Source organism: Manis pentadactyla, chromosome 18 (assembly GCF_030020395.1).
Source record: "Manis pentadactyla isolate mManPen7 chromosome 18, mManPen7.hap1, whole genome shotgun sequence".
Classification (NCBI taxonomy): Eukaryota; Metazoa; Chordata; class Mammalia; order Pholidota; family Manidae; genus Manis; species Manis pentadactyla.
Genome location: NC_080036.1, coordinates 27737015 through 27756857, shown reverse-complemented (window position 1 = coordinate 27756857; position 19843 = coordinate 27737015). Strand labels below are relative to the sequence as shown.

At 48.3% G+C, this 19843-nt stretch overlaps 1 protein-coding gene across 1 annotated transcript; it reads right to left on the bottom strand.

Annotated features, from left to right (window-relative positions):
- Window positions 1-1043: 1043 nt before the first annotated feature.
- Window positions 1044-19136, bottom strand: VPS33B (VPS33B late endosome and lysosome associated). The gene is made up of 23 exons (XM_036931924.2): window positions 18704-19136; window positions 15577-15657; window positions 15157-15218; window positions 13670-13719; window positions 13424-13491; window positions 9236-9281; window positions 8105-8199; window positions 7722-7826; window positions 7187-7283; window positions 6911-6988; window positions 6587-6660; window positions 6241-6327; window positions 5964-6054; window positions 5691-5765; window positions 5373-5437; window positions 5232-5286; window positions 4219-4265; window positions 3522-3654; window positions 2794-2867; window positions 2212-2313; window positions 1952-2027; window positions 1724-1840; window positions 1044-1427 (listed from the first exon to the last, which is right to left on the bottom strand). Exons 1-23 carry the CDS (start codon window positions 18797-18799, stop codon window positions 1348-1350), a joined length of 1854 nt encoding a protein of 617 aa, XP_036787819.1. The 5' UTR covers window positions 18800-19136; the 3' UTR covers window positions 1044-1347.
- Window positions 19137-19843: the final 707 nt, after the last annotated feature.

The following is a 19843-nucleotide window of genomic DNA, read 5'->3' as shown; positions in this document are numbered from 1 at the left end:
CCTCTGTTGATCCCCAATTTCTCACCTGATGGCCCCCCTGCGACTGTGCCTGTCTTAGGTTGTTCCTCCCTTGAGGAATCTTACCCGCCTCTGGCTAACCAGTCATCTTCCGGGGCCATACAGGGAAATGTAAAGTTGGTTAGTGAGAGAGAAGCCTTATTGTTTGAAAAGGTTAGCTTTTTACTTCTTTGCATATTTATGCCCTGTGGCTTCTATGCCCAGCATTTGTCTTGAGGTGTCTTTACCACTTGGAAGAATTATGATACTCGGTAAATTCGATACGTGGCACGAATTCTATTTAAGGGTTCTAATTAGGTAGGAAGAAGAAAAGCTATAGAAGTAGCAGGCGGAAGAAAACCTGGGAAGATTGATTATTTCTTTGACATATCTTCTTGTGGAGTAACTTCAGCATGTATAGGTTTTAAACTAAAAGCTAGAGATTTAAGTGGATGATAACAAAAGACAGACAGGGGAGGTGTCAACAAATGGGTGTTGGTAGAGAGGATTCAGAACCAGAAGTGCACCCAGGAGACTGAATGAGGACAAAAGAGAGCATGGTGGAAGCGGAATACGGGCATTTCAGGAAGGAAAGGCTGGTTAACAGATCAAGTTAGAAGAGGACAGAAAGGAGACTAGAAGATGTGGTTACAGCTCACAATTTTTAGAAGGTAAAGGGAGAAAAGGCCCCAGGGGCCTTTATCAGAGCACCATTTGCCCATGTCTGTCACTACTCTAACAGGGCATATAATCATACATTCTACAATAAGAAACAAACACTTGAAATTAAAGTGCCTCCATAAGTTAAAGCAATTAACTCATTTTTTCTAAAGTGTGATCAATCACAGAATTTTCAAATTGGCAAGGTGCTTACTGATCATCTATCTAATCCATCCCCCTCCTTGTACGGTTGAGGAAACTCCAGTTCAGGACAAGTTTCAAGGAAGAACCAGACCAGACCCAGAGCGACTAGGGTCCAGGCCAGGAGCACATGACGCCCCTGTGTAAAGTCCCTCTGTGCTTCACTAAAAAAGAAGAGCTACGTGTCCAGAATTAAACATACTGAGAGTATGGCTTTATTTATAATGATACACAGACAGGATTTAGCAAAACATACCTCTTCCTCGTATCTTATCAGCCTGGGCTGTACTTTGTAAACAAAACAGAGAGTATCACCAGGGCAGAAGTGAACTCTTTCCTCAGATATGCTCTCTAAATCCCAGATAAGTTCTGTGCTCCCCAGCTCTTGGTAGAGAAGTTGGTGGACACTTTGTTAGCAGCTGGGAGTCAGACTCCTGTACGCCCCTGGGGAATGTGTCCTGGAAAGACTCCACACTGGCAGGGAAGACATCAGGCTTTTACCTCACTCATGGCCTCCATAAGGCGTGCACTGTTTGTGACTGCTGTTGTCAGAAAAATGAACCTGTACCCTAAGGATCAAAAGCACCAGCACACATGAGTAAGAGCAGATCACAGGCCCCCAATACTAGCCACATGGAACCCTCCAGTTCCACAGCCCTGGCTGGACCAAAGCACAATTTACAGACATAGATGCATCAGGGCCATGCTCATGGGCTTATACCTGTGTGACAGCTTGTCCCACTAAGTGGAACAGGGCTTCCTGCCATTCAGTCCACAGCAAGTGGTACCCAGAGGCCTTCCTGAGTGCTGCCCTTGTCCCCTAGATCCCATGGAGACCTATTCTCACCTTTCTGTTCTCTCTTACCTTTCTCTCTGCCCAGGAACCGGAGGGCTGAGATCTCAGAAAACGTGCAGCCACCCAAGAACACCACCAAGATGAGGCGCAGGGACTCACTGGAAGCCTTGTCGTCCTTGGTCATATCTACAAAGATCAGACCAGACCCAGCTCCTCACTGACCTGCTAGGTAGTACTGGGCGATGCATCCAGCCCTCTTCTTGTTCCACCATGCCACCGCCTGCCCACACCACGCACCTGTGAATGCCAGCTCACTGCAGTTGAGCAGCCGCAACACTTCATCCAGGCCCTGCCAGCTTCGCCGCTCTAGCACCTGGGAGGGCATAAGCACTAGTCTCAAGTGTGAGACAGTATTAGGCTTAGAGAAGGAAGGCTGCAAAAACCAGACTGTCACATTTCTTACTAGTTACTAGAGTAGTTAAAAGCTGGGACAGGCTAGGGACCAAGAGAAAGCAGACAGTGAAAGATGAATGTGAGCAGGAGCCATGTGTCTGCACCTGCTCAATGATTCGGCAGCTCAGGGGCACATAAGCACCACTGAAGACATACGCCATGTCCCGTGGCACTTTCAGATCATACTCGCCATCCACACGTGGGATCTAGAGGGCAAAGGGGACACATGAGGCAAGTGACAACTCATCTCTCCAGTCCTTTAGAGGGTCAGAGAAAAGTGGCATAGTCCAAAGAAGAATTCTTATTTCAACTGAAGGAAAACCAACAATAGCCCTGGAAAGAATCTGTAACCAAAGGTTGAAGCTTCTCTTCAGTACCCACCGATTCTCTTCAGTTCCCCCACGCTCCCCATGAAGGCCTGCAGGGCAGGATGCCCCTTTGCTGACCCCTCAGTGACCCTGAAGTGGCACTTAGCCTATTCTCTGGCACTGGTAGGTGCTTAGTACACGTTTATTAAACGAATGAATCTTTGTGTCTTGTCTCATCATTCAATTAAGCTCATGCTATAAAACTAACAAATAATGGATCTCTATAAAAACAAAATAAAAAGGTTTTGTGGGTTCAAAGTACTCCACAAAGGAATGAACCACTGACACCCCGCCCTGAACCATCCAGGTTCTACATACCAAATTCAGCTTCTTGCTGATGGCACGAAAATTGTTCCTCCTGGCCAGAGAACTAAAGGCATCCGTAATCTTTCCTGAGGAAGAAATCTGTGCTAGGATTTGTCTAAGGTCTTTGGGTTCGTGGCACTGCCACAGGGACGCCATTCCGGAAGTGGTAGGCCCGCCTCTTCTCAAGTAGGGGCCTGTCACATCTGAAGGACCCCTCAAAGCAGTTTCCCTGCAACTCCCTGGAACTGATCAAGACATTCACACCCTTCTCCCCACCGTCTTCCTCTCCCTTCTCCTCCTCAGCTGCCCAAGTGCCATCTATAGGGTGACCCAAGTTTACTGGTTAAGTGTGTGGGCTACCTGGGCTCAAATCTGATTTACTAACTGAGGGACACTGAACAAGTCACTTCACGTCTCTAAGCTTCAACTTCCTCATCTGTAAAATGGAGATAATAAACTTTGCTTTGTGATGAGTTAATGAGAAACCATATCTAAAGAGCTTTGCACATAGCAAGTGTTCAACTGGTAAGTGCTGCTACTGACTGAAGACCGAGGAGCCACGCTGTCCCTGGCCGGCCCGGAGCAGCGGTGACGGCGGCGAGGAGCCACGGTGTCCCCGGCCGGCCCGAAGGAGCAGCGGCCACGGTGGCGAGGAGCCACGGTGTCCCCGGCCACCCACCGCAACCCCCGGGCGCTCTGCCCGTGGAGAGAAGGGGGAGCTACCTGTGCTCCCTGCTCACCTGCAGCCTTGTCTGTCACCAGCTTGCTCACTTTGCTCTCCACGGCTGTGAGGGTGTCCCCCGGGGCCTGCTCTGTTAGGAGCCCAGCTCTCCGCAGATTGGAGAAGGTTAGCAGGTGCTCGGGGCCATAGCTCTGAAGAAAATGGGACTCCGCTGTTTACGGAGCGTCCCCGCGGGCCCAGCACCGTAAGGCGATGAGGACGTGAGGGAGTGGCTTAGGCAGTCTGCGCCCAGAGGAGCTCACACTTGTTTTTGTGAAAGATTTTCCCACCAGAAACGGCCAAAGAAAAATGAAAGCAGCAGGACACTATTTACAGAGAAAGCTATTGATACGAGTTAGGGAAGCCTTCACAGAAGGGTTGAGGCTTGAAAAGGAGCAGGCAGGAAAGCTCTGTCAATGCCTCACCCGGCACTACAGTGAGGGAGAGTCCCAGGTGAGAACTCGTCACCCGGCCCATGAGCTGAGTTGTCCAGGTCCCCTCAGCACTGGCCAACCCCCACGACAGTGAGACCAGGGCAGTGGGGAGGTCTGTGCTGAAGGGTGACTATCGCTACAGCCTCTACAAGGAGGCCAGAATGGGAACAGGGTGGGGATGGGGACAGAAAAGGGGCCATTTCTCTTTCTGCCTCTTTCAAAAATGTGCATTAACCTCCCTCTGCCAAGCAGCCCCAAGAGTACACACTCTCCTGGCCTTACCTGCAGATACTGTGTTTTCAGAGATCGATAGTCCTTGGGAATGAAACCTGAGGGCAAGGAAGGCTCATGAGGAAGTTCACGAGCCAGCTCAGATGTCCTGAAATGTACAACCAAACCAACCCACCAACCCTTTTCCCCAGGAAAAACCTAATCTGGTGGAAGAATTCAGTAAATGTTAACCTTGCATCCGATACAGCTGATTCTAAACTGACTCCTAAATTTAAACTTGCTTATGGAAGGATAAAGCCTGGATCTCAGAGTTCCAGGGAAGAGCCCCGAGTGTAGGTGCTGAGGAGAGGACACAGAAACAAATGCTAATCGCCGTGCCCACGGCAGTGGGATGCGGCGAGAGGGAGAAGGGACCACCCCTGCATTTCTTCCCAGCACAGGCCACTTCTACAAGGAACCGCGTTATGGCTGCTGAAGAAAAGGTAAAGTGTGCAAACGAGTTCCAAAGGGCAGTCTTAGATGATTTCCTCTAATGAGATAAGAAGAAACGGACTTCCAAATACAATAAAGGAGATTTAGAATAAGCAAACTATTTCTCTGGGTAGAAGGCAACCTTAAAAAATATTCACCAACGGAAGACTTCAAAGGTAAAAACAAGTTGCCATAAAAGGCTGTAGAATCTGGGCTTTAGGAAATGTTTATGAAGTAGGCTGTCCCTTTGTCCTGGACTGTATCTCTATTACAAAACCTTGTTGAAGGTAGGAGGCCATATGGAATGAAGAAAGAAATGCCACTCTGCCCTACGCCTGTGCAGTCTTAAGTCATGACAGGCCTTATTCTGGAGAGGCCTGATGTGATCCTACTTAGGGTCTTGACAATACATTACCCTATGACCTCGAGATGTATCACTTAAAAGAAAAATGGCTTTATTTTACCGGGGGGAAGAATCCATAAAATTACAGGGAAACACTGGCTGCTAGGACGTTTGTTCATCTTCCAAAATGCTTTCTTCTCTCCCTGAGCTATAGTTTTTCTATCTGGCATCTTTGGTCCCCAAGGCTCACCATTCTCAGTGATGGACAAAAGGCACATGAGGCGAAGGCTTTCTATGGGTGACACCTGCACAGGAAGACAAAGCAAAGTTCAAGTTCATAGCACACGACCTCCTCTCCCCAAGAAACGGCACCTGGGCTGCACCTGCTCACCTGCCGGTCTATGTGCTCTTCAATGTAGCTGGTGCTTTCCCGGATGTTGAAGCCCTCTAGCAGTGCTGCGAGGAGCCAGAGGGGAGCCTGTTATTGGGGGGCAGCTCTGCTGCTGCCATCTATGCTAACAAGCATGTGCCTCCCCAACTCTTTCTCCACCCTTGGGGTGGGTTAAGGGGCCCCCAGGACTCCTAGCAGAAACCAGCACTGCACACAGCCGGCATCAGCTGAGAAGAGCCAGACAGCATCTTTTTGGGGTGGGAAGGGCCGGAAGCCAGGGAGGCAGCCGCCGCCGCCAGGCCCAACTGCTGCAGTTACCGTGCTCAGTCTTGATGAGCTCCTGGAAGTCCTGCTTGGTTTTCTTCTTCATGATGGATTCACAGGCCCCAATATCTGCAGACAGGATGAAAGTCAGCTGACACAGTCCTGGTTCTAGAAGGATATCTCTTTACTGTCCAGAAGAATAAACACCTCTAAGGAAACACACAGAAGCACCTCTTCCCATTGCAGACCAAACACGATCACTATCTGCCAGATGAACAGCTATCTCCTCTAGCACTCCCAGCAACCTCCCCTCAGGCTGAAACCTACGAAGACTTAGCAGGCGGTGCTCCTGTTTCAGTCCCTTGAGCTCCTGGGACACGAAGTTCTTCATCTGCTTGATGTCCATGCCTCTCCGGCGCTGGGGTGAAGTCCCATAAGGTCAGCCTCTCCCTGCCCTCAGAGAAAGGACACCACTACTTCCCTTATTTCCCCCTGAACCAAGAGCAAAGGCAGGCCCGTCACAGTATCAGAAGGGGAGCCGAACGGCAGCAGCCTTGGGAAGCCACTGAGGAAACAAAACAGGACCCCTGGGCTGGAGCCTCACGTCATACTGGGCCTGCAAGTTCCGGGCCTTCTGGCTCAAAAAGCCAAACACGTTGGAGAAGTGCTCATTCCGAATCTCATTAAACACCTTGAGGAGAACAAGATGGAAACGACTTACTGTATCAGAACCACGACTTGTCCCTTCCTACGTCACTAGTGTGATGACAGTGCAGGAGGGGTTCCAGCTGCTCCGGCTGAAGTCCAGGGAAAGCTGAGCTGGTTTCAGTGACTACACGTCAAGTAACTGCTGGGTGCTCTGGGGGGGCGGGGAGTCCCTCCCTCCCGTGTCCACAGCCTTGTGGGAACAGAGACCTGAGGAAATCCACGGTCAGCACCCCCACCCTCACCTTGTCCTCAGCATTGAGCAGCACCTTCAGGCTCCTGTCAGAGGATGTGACTTCTGGGCCAAAGTCGACACTCCCTTTGAGACAGACAGGACAGCTATGAGGATCTGGTGTGAGGTGATATCTCACTGTGGTTTTAATTCGCTCCCAGCTTCATACCGGGGGAGGCCCACCATCTTCCTTCTACCCTTTCCTGAACTGCCATGAAAGGTCCTCTGAACTACTTGGAAGACAGCAGTTTGCTCAGTCGCAGTCCCTCCCACAAGCCTGCCCCGAGGGAGGCCCCAGAGGCTGAGGAGCACCTCCATCTCGCAAGACCCCGCTCACCACACTTGATGCGGAAAGTGTCGTCCACCAGGCCCTCGTAAACAACCTGAGAGCAAAGTGCTGTCACAAAGTCCACATCTGAAACCAAGATCCCCGGCCGTGAGGGTCCTCCCCAAGGCAGCCTCTAACCAGCTTGTCAGTGTCGGCTCGAGGACCCACGCTGCCCATCAAAGCTGGCATTCACTGCCCCAAGTGGAGGATCCCAACTGTGCACCACCTTTTCCATATTCCCGTGTCTTCTAGGGCCCAATGAGAAGAGTGCTGAGCATAACTTACCTCTGTCCAGGAGAAAGATATGTCCAATTTCTGGCCTTCGGCTCTTGGTTTCACCATCCTCCTCATCCTCCAGTTTCCTCCACAATTCATGTGACATCTGCCAGGGTCAAAGATACTCTTAATCCTGTGTCCAGGCCCCTACTGCAGCCCCACACCTACAGAAGCCAACCCCTTTCCATGTGACACTTCTCCCTGAATTATCATTAACAATAATAATTGTTATTGAATAATTAAGTAATTGGGAGCTAATCATTGACAATATTACCTATCCACTCTCATCTGTTCCTGTCCCTGCCCGCCCCTTCCCATGTCAATGAAGGAGTATCTCTCCCCCACCCAAAGATAATGAGACCCTGGAGGCCCTGGCCCTTGCTTTTCTGTTAGCAACACAAGTTCTCCTCTCTGAGGAACCATTCTGGAGCAACAGAAGCAAGGTGACAAGTATGCATCCTGTCACAGATGCTCACAGACAGCCCTGGGTGGGTGAGAGGAGGAGGAGAGGGGCTCTCAGGACGCAGGTACTGGCTGCGCTCACCCTGGCGCATCTGCCGATCCCATAGCAGTTAGGGAAGGGCCCATAGAGAGCACCCAGGAGGTGCAGGGCCTGGGCCACGGCATTGATCCAACGCTGGTCTCCTTCCTGTAGGGACGCCATGGGCCACAAAGATACGGGTCAATGGGACAGACCCTCCGGGAAGTGGTTCGCCCAAGAAGCGCAGGAGCAGGAAGGCAGGGTTTGGGCACTGTTTGGAGGAGTTGATGCTCATGGCCCCAAAAGAAGCCCCACTGACACACCAGTAGCAATCAAGTTCCAACTCACTGTATGTGTTGGACGAAGGTGATGTCAGTATTTCTGGCCAGCAGATTCCATGTTTGTCCCCACCCATCAATGCCGAAACCCAAGGGCCCTGTGTTTACCAGGAAGTAGTCCCTAAAAAATTCTGGTAGTTCCATGCTCAGCAGATCCACATCAAGAGGCAGCAAAGAGAAGGCCCATTCATCACAGCTCACGTCTGTGGGTACAGAGAGAGCATCAGCCCCCTGCAGAAGGCTCCCAGCTTCATATCAGGGGGAGGCCCACCACAGACAGGCAGAAGCATCTGAGCACCTGCCACACGCCCAGGACTGCACTAAGCACAGGATACTCTGTGCCCTGAAGGAGGTGCAATGTAGGAACAAAGGGAGACGGGTACACAACTGCCTGTAATACAGTGCAATAGGGCATTTTCATCAGCATGCCAACCACAGTGCCGAGGAAACATTCATCCACTACTCAACAAAAAGCCGCAGGTGCGCAGGCTCGAGGCCAGGCACGGGGGATTCAGTCGGGAGCAGAATGGATGCACTCCCAATCTTCTGGGGCATTTGATCTAGTGGGAAGGATAACACTCCAGACAAATGTAAATACAGTTGTGCTCCAAAGAAGTAAAGTGGCGATCCTGAGCACAGACTTTCCAGGGACCCCACCTCAACTAGGGGTACAGGAAAGCCTTCTCTAGAGAAGAGGCCTTGAGGCTTAGAATTTGAGTAACATTTGGGTAGGCAAAATGTGGTCAATGTGGAGATTACTCTAGGCAACAGGAAAAGCAGGTGCGAAGTTCCCATGGCTAGAGGATAGAAAGTCAGAAGGAATGGGCGGCACATGGGGAGGTGAAGGGTCAGGAAGGGGCCAGACTGAAGACGTCATAGGAGGCCTTGGCGAGGATTCGGAGCTGGACGCTGACCAGCTGCAGGATTTTCCTCAGGGACTACTGTGATCAGATTGTGTTACATGCAGCACAGGGTGAGGAACACAGAGGCGGGAAGCAGTTTTCCTTGCGGGAGTCTTGGAAGGTAAGAGTAGAGCAGCTGTGGCTACCGACTCCAAGCCCTGGCAGCCCCTCACCCTGGAGTTCTGATTTGGGGCCCACTCCCATCTCCACTCTCAGGAAAGCTCTCTTCCCGCTGGGCCACAGGAATGCGACAGGAAAGGAGGAGATGGGGTGGGGTCCAGCAATGACTTCGCTTCCTTCTTCCCTATGTTCTCTCCCTTTCCACTCACATTCTCACCTCCATAGATTCCCTCTTCCTCAAGCACCATCTCACATGCATAAAACTGGAAGAGAAAAGGATGCTGATTAGTCAACCACCTTCTTCCCTGTTCTTTCCATTCTCTGGGGTTCCTCTATGGTCACTGATGAGGACACCACTTGTCGAACCCAGTGAAAAAGACAAGAGAAACCAGACTCTCAGATCTAGAAAGGCCCCCTGGGGTCATCTAGCCCAACAATTTGTTTCCCTGTCATCCACCTTATTTATTTAAGTCAACTGCTTCTGTTTCCCTGAGAGACTGGAAAAGCTCCAGAGAGGAGAAAGTATTTCAGAGGTCATTGAAGGGTGTGTCCTGCAGGCCGAGATGGGAGCAAGGGTGTCCCGGTACCATAGAAACGGTGCAGGTGGGGCCAGAGGAGGTAAAGAGCAGGGGTGCAGAGAGCTGGTTCTGCTAGGGCAGGTCCCTGGGAAAAGAAAGGAACACAAGGGGAGAGGAGAGCTTAGGAGAGGACTCCAAAACATCAACAGTGCACAAAGTGCAAGACTCGGCGGAGAGAGAATACGTAGCGAGGTGGAATAGGGGAAAACAGCACCTCTCACGGCATGGAAGGTCAAAGTTTCAAGGAAGAATGAGCATCTGGGTCAAATGCCAGAGACATACAGTAGGATGAGCAGGACTGGACGGGACCACAGAGACCCCAGGGTGTGGACTTAAAGATGAAGATGGAGGTGGGGGCGGGGGCAGCAGATAATCCTTACAAATTTAGCCACAAAAGAAGACAGGGTCCCTGCCAAGGAGAAGAGATGAAGGGGGACAATGGTTCAGAAGGGACAGACACGGCTGAGCACAGATCAGAGTCTATGTGACGAAGGGAGAGAGTAGGAAGGAGAGCTGGGACAGGCCAGGAACATGGTGGGCCCGCTGATCCCAGCTGGGAAAGGCCAGCCGGCGTCTCTTCTCTTCTGTGAGATAAGTAGGGAAAAGATTAAATATTTGGAGGTAACGAGGAGAAAGGTGAGGACACTCCCACCTGAGAATGGTGGTGACAGGAAGAACAGTGGCTGTGCATTAGGCATTGCACATGTACCAGGCATCACTGTTAGCGTCATGTGAGGCTTGTCTCCTTATTCCTCATAACAGCTCTGGGGGCAGGCGTGGAAGACGGATGCCTCGTGCTCCCCTCACTTACACAGGCGGTCCTATTCATCCCTCACGCATTTCTGTGGGTAAGCTGACATCTGTAGGCCTACTTTTAAAGCGAATTAGTGGAATTCCAGAGCCCAGTTTCAACACTGCCAATCTTCATAATTAACAAAGGGAGCATCAGGAAGAGAGAGACATGCCCTCTTCTCTACAGCTACTGAGGCAGAGATCTTCCTGTGATACAAAATTAGGACAAAGACAAAACTGGACACCTACATGTCAGAGAATGAAACTGGATTATTGTCTAACTCCACACACAGAAGTAAACTCAAAATGGACCAAAGACATGAATGTAAGTCATGAAACCATAAAACTCTCAGAAGAAAACATAGGCAAAAATCTCTTAAATATAAACATGAATATAAACATTTTTCCTGAACACATCTCCTCAGGCAAGGAAAACAAAAGCAAAAATGAGCAAATGGTACTACATCAAACTAAAAAGCTCTGTACAGCAAAGAACACCATCTGCAGAACAAAAAGGCATGTTATGGTATGGGAGAATATATTTGTAAATGACATATCTGATAAGTGGTTAACACCCAAAATATATAAAGAATTTAGACACCTCAACACCCAAAAAGCAAATAACCCGATTAAAAAATAGGTGGAGGATCTGAACAGACACTTCTCCAAAGAAGAAATTCAGATGGTCAACAGGCACATGAAAAGATGCTCCACATCACTAATTATCAGGGAAATGCAAATTAAAACCACAATGAGATATCACTTCACACCAGTTAGTATGGCCAACATCCAAAAGACAAGGAACAACAAATGCTGGTGAGGATGCAGAGAAAGGGGAACCCTCCTGTACTGTTGGTGGGAATGTAAATTAGTTCAACCATTGTGAAAAGCAATATGGAGGTTCCTCAAAAAACTAAAAACAGAAATACCATTTGACCCAGTCATTCCACTCCTAAGAATTTACTGAAAGAAAACAAGATCCCAGATTCAAAAAGACATATGCACCCCTGTGTTCATCGCAGCACTATTTCCAATAGCCAAGATATGGAAGCAACCTAAGTGTCCATCAGTAGATGAATGGATAAAGAAGATGTGGTACATAATGGAATATTACTCAGCCATAAGAAGAAAACAAATCCTCCCATTTGCAACATGGATGGAGCTAGAGGGTATTATGCTCAGTGAAATAAGCCAGGCGGAGAAAGACAAGTACCAAACGATTTCACTCATTTGTGGAGTATAACGAGGCAAAACTGAAGGAATAAAACAGGAGCAGACTCACAGACTCCAAGAAAGGGCTAGCGGTTATGAAAGGGGAGGGGTTGGGAAGGGTGGGTGGGGAGGGAGGGAGGGAGAAAGGGAGTAAGGAGCATTACGATTAGCACACATAATATAGGGGGGGCACGGGGAAGGCAGTACTGCACAGAGAAGACAAGTAGTGACTCTATAGCATCTTACTACGCTGATGGACAATGATTGCAATGGGGTGTGTGTGCGGGAACTTGATAATAAGGGCAAATGTGGTAACCACAATGTTGCTCATGTAAAACTTTCATAAGATTGTATATCAATGATGCCTTAATAAAAAAAAAATTAGACCACAGAATTTGACTGGATAGTATTAGATGGAGAAAATTCATTAAAATATTGATTGTGTTTTTCTGTTATAAAGAGGATCATTTTCTAAGATTATTTGAAACTTATCAATTTGTTGTATTCCATTTAAGCAAATCTACCCTTAGAAGTATCATTTTGTAAGACTCCAAAAACTAGAAATTATTGGCATAGTTCCTTTAGTAACATTCGAAAGTAGCCTATCATTCAGATTGGTTATCTTACTCAACATTTCTTGCCCTGGTAATAATGTTATCCTAGACATTTATATTCCAAACAGGATAAATAGTTGTAAGATTGTGCTTTCAATGATCTTCAATATAAAACCATTGGCTTTTTCTGCTTATTCCTTTTACATGATAAGAAAACAATATAAGCCTATGAGGCTTTCACAGATTTAACAGAAACTGAAAGTCATCTCATGTATATTAAAAGCTAGTAAGTACTACTGTCAACTTCATTTTAAAGATGAGAAAACTAGACACAGAGCAGTTAATTAACTTACCCAAGATCACACAGATATTAAGTGGTAAAGCAAGAAGGATTCAACCCCCAAACAGGTGACTTCAACATCTTTAGGCTTCGCTACTGCTTCTATCTTCTCTAGAATTTTTTTAGAAAAACTGAAAAGGAATAAACCACTGTCCTTTCAACTTTAATTTCTACCTGTCCTTTGTGTGGCATGCACTACTTGGTACAGCTTTACAGGCCTACGGCGGGGAGTGTCGAGGCTCATTCCTTCCAGTCTGGATGGAATCTGGATGGATATCTGAGGATGCACCCACAATGCACCTTGCTGATGTGGGATGAGAAGGGAGCTTGATGGAATCAAGAGATGGAGAAACCACAAGAAATCACCAAACACTGACTGCTGTTACTGAGATAAAGGTGGAAGAGAACTAACCTAGCTATGTCACTCATGGTGTAACCATGGGCTTCAGTTCCCTCAGCTCTCAAAGCTGGGGCGGAGCAAAATAAGCTTCCTTTCCTGTATAAGAAAAGGCTTTCCCTAAGTACACTGGGATGGTTCTAGTAACCCGGGGCAACCCAGCACAAGCCTTGGATGAGCACGGGGAGTGACGACTAGTGAACTGATCATTAAAGGAAAATAATATAAAGGAGAAAGTCACTGAGAAGCCCTAACATTGTACACAATTACTCTGCAGGAATTCGTGCTAGAAGAGATACAGAGCAGGCTCTACTTCAAAAGTGTCAATCTTCTCTTTGAAGCGAGGCTACCTCTCACAATTTCACAATCTGCATTTGGTGCAGTTTGATGACAGACCCCGCCAGTGAAAGGGCAGTGTCTGGCTCAGTCACCTGTAATGCACTTTGAGGGAAATATAGCGGTTGGCCTCTTACCCCACCCCAGCTGTCCGTGCTGTTCTACCTTATCCCATTTGCACAGGGGCCAAACTCACCTTCTGAGGACTGAAGATCACTTTGTATTTCCGAGTCCGGCCAGCCAGTTTGTCGGCATTGACAAGATCTGCAGACAGAAGGGAGGCAACACAGATAGCCACGGACCATTTGTTATACCAGAAGCAAAGAAGCAGAGACGCTCTACAAGGGGTGGGGCCGACTCAAACGACCATCTTCTAAAGGGTCCTTGGACCCTGGCCACCCTTCCCCAGGTCTCAGCCATGAGCAGCATGCGGGAGACTCACTGGCGATGTAGCGCATGTTCCTGATGCGTGGTCTCACCAAGAAGCACAGCCTACGGGAGAGAAGGGAGGGAAAAGGCCTCAGTGAAAAAAGAGCATGAAGGTGTTAAGAGCAGCTCAGAAGAAACCGAGACACCACCAACTCTTTCACCATCTGCTCTTCCTGACAGGCTTACAGTCCCCATCCTAGCCAGAGCCGTGCCGGCTCTCTTGGCCCATATGCCAACCACATCGCACTCCCCTCAAGAGAGCAGGTTTACTATGGTGAGCTGGGGGCCTTTGTCGGCCCTACAGTGGCTCCAGGAGTTCCACTCTCAAATAATTTGCGATCTGTTACACAGCAAGATAAGATGCCTATATGTTTGGAGTATGTTAGCAATCAAGTGTTAGAAACAATACAAAGAAGTATATAAAATAATCTTTTTTGAACTGGGGTTCCTGTATGTATTCTCCATATATCCAAGATAGTTTTTTCCTCTAAGGGAGGGTATACATTATTTAAGATTGGGAAATAGTAAAAATAAATACGAAAACCAGACAACAGGCATATGTGACTGTGTGCCAAGCAAAGAGGACAAGTACTAAGCACCACGGAAATCGAGAGGGGGTGAAATCACCGCAGTCTGGAATGGCCAAAGAGCCACATGGAGTGTGGGGCTGCGCTCTGACAGCAGGGTATTCACAGGAGCAGTGGGGACAGGAGAGCCTTTCAGGCAGGGAGGATGGAGTGGCCAGGAGGGAAAAGGCACCCGCACACAGGTAGGAAGCATGTGTAAGCGCGTGTCAGGTAGAGGTCTAAGGGGACAGGTGAGAGACCAGGCTGCAAGGCGGTGTGAGGCCTCCCTGGACATGGCCTTGGGGCGTCCTGTACTTCAGTCAGTAAGAAAGGGAAGCTTTGAAGCTTCTTAAGAAGGGCACAATGAACATATTTTTAATGGACTAACAGTTGCCAAAGGGAGAGGGACTGGCAGGGGGTGGGTGGGAGGGGAGGGAGAAGGGGAATAAGGGGCATTACGATTAGCACACATAATGGGGGGGGCACGGGGAAGGCAGTAGAGCACAGAGAAGACAAGTAGTGACTCTATAGCATCTTACTATGCTGATGGACAGTGACTGTAATGGGGTATGGGGGGGACTTCATAATGGGGGGAATCTAGTAACCACAATGTTGCTCATGTAATTGTATATTAACGATACCAAAATAAAAAAAGAAGAAAGAAAATATTTTTGAAAGATGAATCAATGTGGTTAGAGATGGTGGATTGGATTAGAGAGAAAAGAGGACACAGGAGGGAGAAACTACAGAAGCAGAGACCCATTTAAGAGGCTACAGCACAATGCAGGCTTGAAGATGTAAAAGTGCAGGGAGGTGAACCACGTCACAGGCATCATGGTGCCAGATCTCAGCCAAGGACAGATCACAGGCAAACGTACGGGACCTCCTCCAGCTTGGAGCCCAGACCCACTCTCACCGTTCAACAGGTACTCACTGTTCACTGGAGCTGAGGGCTGGCTTGTTCTCCACCTTGTACAACTTGTCTACTTCATGTTGCTACAGAGAGAACCCAACAAGACAATGAACGTAAGAGTGCCTGGAAACCCCAAGCATGACACGAAGTCAGGGACTGAGGTCAGGGCTCCTATTTATGCTAATTCTAGGAAACAAACTGCCACCCTGACCGCCATCCCATTGCATCACTCTCAAACTGTCAACAGAAAACCCAAAAGTGAAACAATTCAAATGCAATACAAACGACAGCATCAAATCCCCCTTTGCCTGCCCAATTCAACTACCCTATGTTTACCTGATAAGGGGAGTTGCTCTTTAGTAATTTGTACTGTTCATCAAAAGAAAAACTGCTTAATGAGGAAAGAGGGTCCTGAGTCCCCCTAGGAAAAGAGGCAGGTACCTTCAGGATGGAGACGTTGGCGATTCGATCCAAAGGGCTCATGAGATCCGCCTCAATGAACAAGTCTTTTTTCCCTGGAAGCTGAAGGAGACGTGGTATCTGGGGTCACTCACAGGTCACGCAAGCTCCCTTGAGCCACCCATTTAATAGAGGCAGGATCTCTGATTTGGAAGGGCGCTAGACATCATCTACCCCGGCACCTCATTTACTGTCTGTGTCCACAGCTGACATTTCTCTACTTATTCACCTGGTTTGGTTTGTTCTAATTTTCTTTACCAGTGGAAAGATGTTTAACCTTCTTTCTAAGGTTAAGTCCTTGTCATTCAACCCTCCTACTCACCGTGACCTTATTCTATGTCACTGCTCCTCTTCACTGCCTCCTCCACTCTGCCCCCCAATTACCCCAACCACTGGCTAAGCAACACCAAACAAAAGCAAACCCCACCTCATAACCCACAACCCCCCAACTAACTGTCAAGTAGCTCATTACATGGCATTTTTCCTCTAATTACAAAAATGACTTATGCTCAATGCAGAAACCTAGCCTCGGACAGTCCTCTCTGGACCCCCGCTCTCCCACTGCAAATCCCATTCTCTGACTCCGGCTTCATCACTCCTGATGCTACTCCATCCGCCCAGAGGAAGGAGAAGTCACACTGGGTGGCGGTGGGGAGGGTGGGGGAATGCCGTTGAATGTTTCCTCTCAATGAGGCCTCAACAAATGGGGAGGTGTTGGCAGTGATACATTAGGATGCCAACCCGGCAAAGGCCAGGATAAGAGAACAGGCTGAATGGTACAGAACGAGCAACTCAGTGTGGCAGATGCACAAGGCACATGTAGGGCACTGGTCCTCAACCAGGGATGAGTGTGACCCACAGAGGACATTCGGCAATGTCGGGAGACATTTCTGGCTGTCCAGCTTGGAGCAGTGGGTGTTGCCAGCATCGAGCGGGTAGAAGTTAGGAATGCTGCTCAAAACTGTACAGTGTAGGACAGTCCTACAGGGAAGAATTAACCAGTCCGAAATGTCAACAGCACCAAGGCCAGCCATCTTGAAGTAGGGTAATGGTGGGAAATAAGACTGAAATAGTTGGCTAGAATTGGAGCATGAGGGGCCCCAAATGCCTGGTTAGGGAGTCTGGAGTTGACCCTCTAGGAAGCAAGGAAAAACAGAAAGCTTTTATGCACTGAAGCATCCCATCAACTCGGAATTTAGTTAGGTAGATCTGGGAACTATAGGTAAGAAGGACTGGCTGCCTGACAGACTGAAGGCAAGGAGTCTCCTTACGGGGTTAATGCCACAATCCGAGCCACCCAAGCACGTGGAGATGAATGACGACCTGATGTGGGCTGGTGGTGGTACAGATAAATAGGTTATTTAAGAGATACATGGAATGTGTAACAGAATTTTTCAAGTACTTGAAAGAAATTAAGTGTGTGTATGTGATGGTAGGATTAGAAGTGAATTTTTCCTTATTAGTTCCCGTTATTTTCTGCGTTTTCTATAATGTGTAAGTTATTTCATAAAAACTATTTTAAAAATCAGATGTAAGGAAATATCCTTAAGACTCAGCAACTAGTTAAGTCTGAGAGGTAAAGAGTCAAAGATGACTCTAAGGTTTCAAGCCTGAATAGCGGTGCCCATCAACAAGAATTAAGTCAGAAATTGGCTTGGAGAGGATGTTTTTGCATAGAAATCCACTTTGGCCACATTGGGCCACCCCTGTTACCTTGTTCCTCACCTACACTCCATTTACAAGTTTCTGTCCTTGTCCTTATTTACTCTGTCATGTGGATATCACCTGAACTGGCTTTAACTAGCATCTCTTTTCAATCTCTCAGACATTTGCTGAGTGTCTTTTATATGCCAACCATTGCACTACCACCACAGGGCACATAGAAGAAATAAAGTCTCAGGTCCCCTTAGGTTCTGAGGTTCTCCCAAGCACCCACCTTCAACCCAGCTGCAGCTCTACAATTGAATTTGCTGGATATTACATGTATTATTTCCTACCAACGTCTTTACCTCACCCTACCCAAACCCAAATCAATCAATTCCTCCCACCAAACCCAATCCTCTTTCTAGTTCTTTTTTTCATTTCCATTCCTTTGTTCATGCATCAGACAGTCATCAACCACATGCTATGTGCTTGACTTTAAGCTAGGTACTCACTGGATACAGTGTTGAACAAAACAGACATATTTCTTGTCCTCAAGGACCTTCCAATGTAGTGGGGAACGTGGACATCACACAAATAACCATAAATGTAATCCATTACAATTATAGTAACAGCATTATTTTCCTATTAACCCAAGTCAAAAACTCAAGCTCAGCCTTACTTCTCTCACCAATAAGTCTTTGAGCCTTCTTTCACCATGACTTAAAAATCCATCACTTCCCTTCATTCTCATGGCCACGAGTTTTGTCTGATACACCGTCTCCTAACTGGCCTTTCATTGCCCATTTACCCCACTCCACACAAGGGTATTAGAATCCTCTTCAAGTATTGCTTCATGCTTCAAACGGGGAAAAAAAAGTATTCAGTGGCTTTTAATGCCTATTGTGTAACTTCTGATCACTCTCTTCCCTGTACACGCTCTGTCCTTCCCTGGTTCCTCCATTTTGCTCCTACCAGTCAATCGGCCTGGAACATGTTCTCCCATCTCCAAAGAAAACACGCTTGTTCTTCACACTCCAGCTCCTTGAACCTTCTAGATCATTCTCCTAGAAATGACTGCTTATTCTGAATGCTTCAGGCACCCTAGCTATCACCCATTTACCTCACGATACCCCGCGTGTGGTAATTTGCGGCTCTTACTGCTCCTACTGGGGCGTAAGATCCCTATCGACAAAGATGTCTTAACCATCTTTCAATCCCCAGTGATTCCCGGCACTAGTGGTGTGTCCCTGGCCTGCATTAAAAAAAAAAAAAAAAGTAATTTCCATTAACTCTCTGGCCACGACCCAAGCAGCTCTTACTGCCCTCTGGTTTTCCTCCGAGTGCTTCATTCTAACCTGCCACGGAAGCTCCAAGGACAATACCAAGGGCCAAGAACAATAAATATGCATCCAGTGACTGCTAAACTGTTGATGCGGTAAAGGCTGCAGGCGTGGCGGGCACTGACCTGCTCCAGCAGGTAGATGAGCTGGTCTCGGGCCAGCCTCTTGAGCATGGAGAAGTCAGGCAGCTCTGGGGCGTCCGGCCGAAGGGGAAAAGCCATGGCAGAAGCCACCTGGGCGGCGGGGTGGGGGCAGGGGGTCACCCTCCGCTCTGAGACGGCGGCAGCAGCAGGGCAGCTCTCCTTCAGGCCTGGGCACGGGCTTCGAAAGAGCCCCTGAAGGGGCCCTCGCTTCTCAGCTGCACTTCAGGGATGAATGGCCACCTCCGGCCGGGCAGCCGCAGGCTCCAGGGCCCCTCGCCTCAGGCCTGCACCAGAGTCCCGACCCGGTCGCCTGCTCCACTCCGCTCGTCGGCGGGACTCTGGTCTACACCCGCCTAGAGGACGGTGAACCAAGAATACCCTGCCTCCTGCAGAGAGAAAAGCGACTTTCCAGATCTCCCGGAAGTCGCGTTTGCGCGACCAGCGTTTGGCGTGCCGGGAAGGGGACGGCGTCCTAGGAGGGACATTTGAAAACGGGACGCAACGCGTCAACGCTCCAGTCGCGCTCCTGGCCAGAGGCGAGTGTTCTGTGATAAAAGGATTATTCCTTAAACTAATTTTAAGGGCTCACCCAATTCTCCTAGCTCAGTCAAGCGAGGGTTGGGCACTTGCTCGATTTTCAGAACTTTGTAAAATGGATAAAACCAACTCGGAGTCCGAAGGGCACCGATAGCCGCCTATAAATCAAGTCTATTTCGCAAGTTTAGCTGAACTGGGAGCTCTCTGGCTTCCAAGCTGCGGAAGGCGAGACAAGTAGAGATGGGGCATGGAGAGTGAATTGGAACACGTTAGGATCCGATCTAAGTCCACCAGGTGTGACTTTTGAGTACCGGAATTCTAACTCAATGCACTTCGTGGGAAAGTGGATAAACTGTAGCAGTCACACAATAAAAATAACGAGTAAATAAAAGAAGCCATACTATACACAAGAGTGGCATCTGTATCATGCCACTGTGAAGAAAACTAATCTATGGCGAAAACATTCAAGAAAGTGATTGACTTTGGAGATGAAAATTTACTAGGAAGAGAAATTAGGGAATTTTAAGTAATGGTAATCATCTATATGTACCTGTTTAAAAGAAATAAAAAAGCTTATGAGACATT

Coding starts and splice junctions, on each gene's coding strand:
- VPS33B (XM_036931924.2), bottom strand. CDS start 18,799: ATGGCTTTTCCCCTTCGGCCGGACGCCCCAGAGCTGCCTGACTTCTCC. Junction 9,282..13,423: donor TGATCTTCAGTCCTCAGAAG/GTGAGTTTGGCC, acceptor TTTCTCTTCCAG/TTTTATGCATGTGAGATGGT. Junction 2,028..2,211: donor GCTGCCGAATCATTGAGCAG/GTGCAGACACAT, acceptor ATGCCCTCCCAG/GTGCTAGAGCGGCGAAGCTG.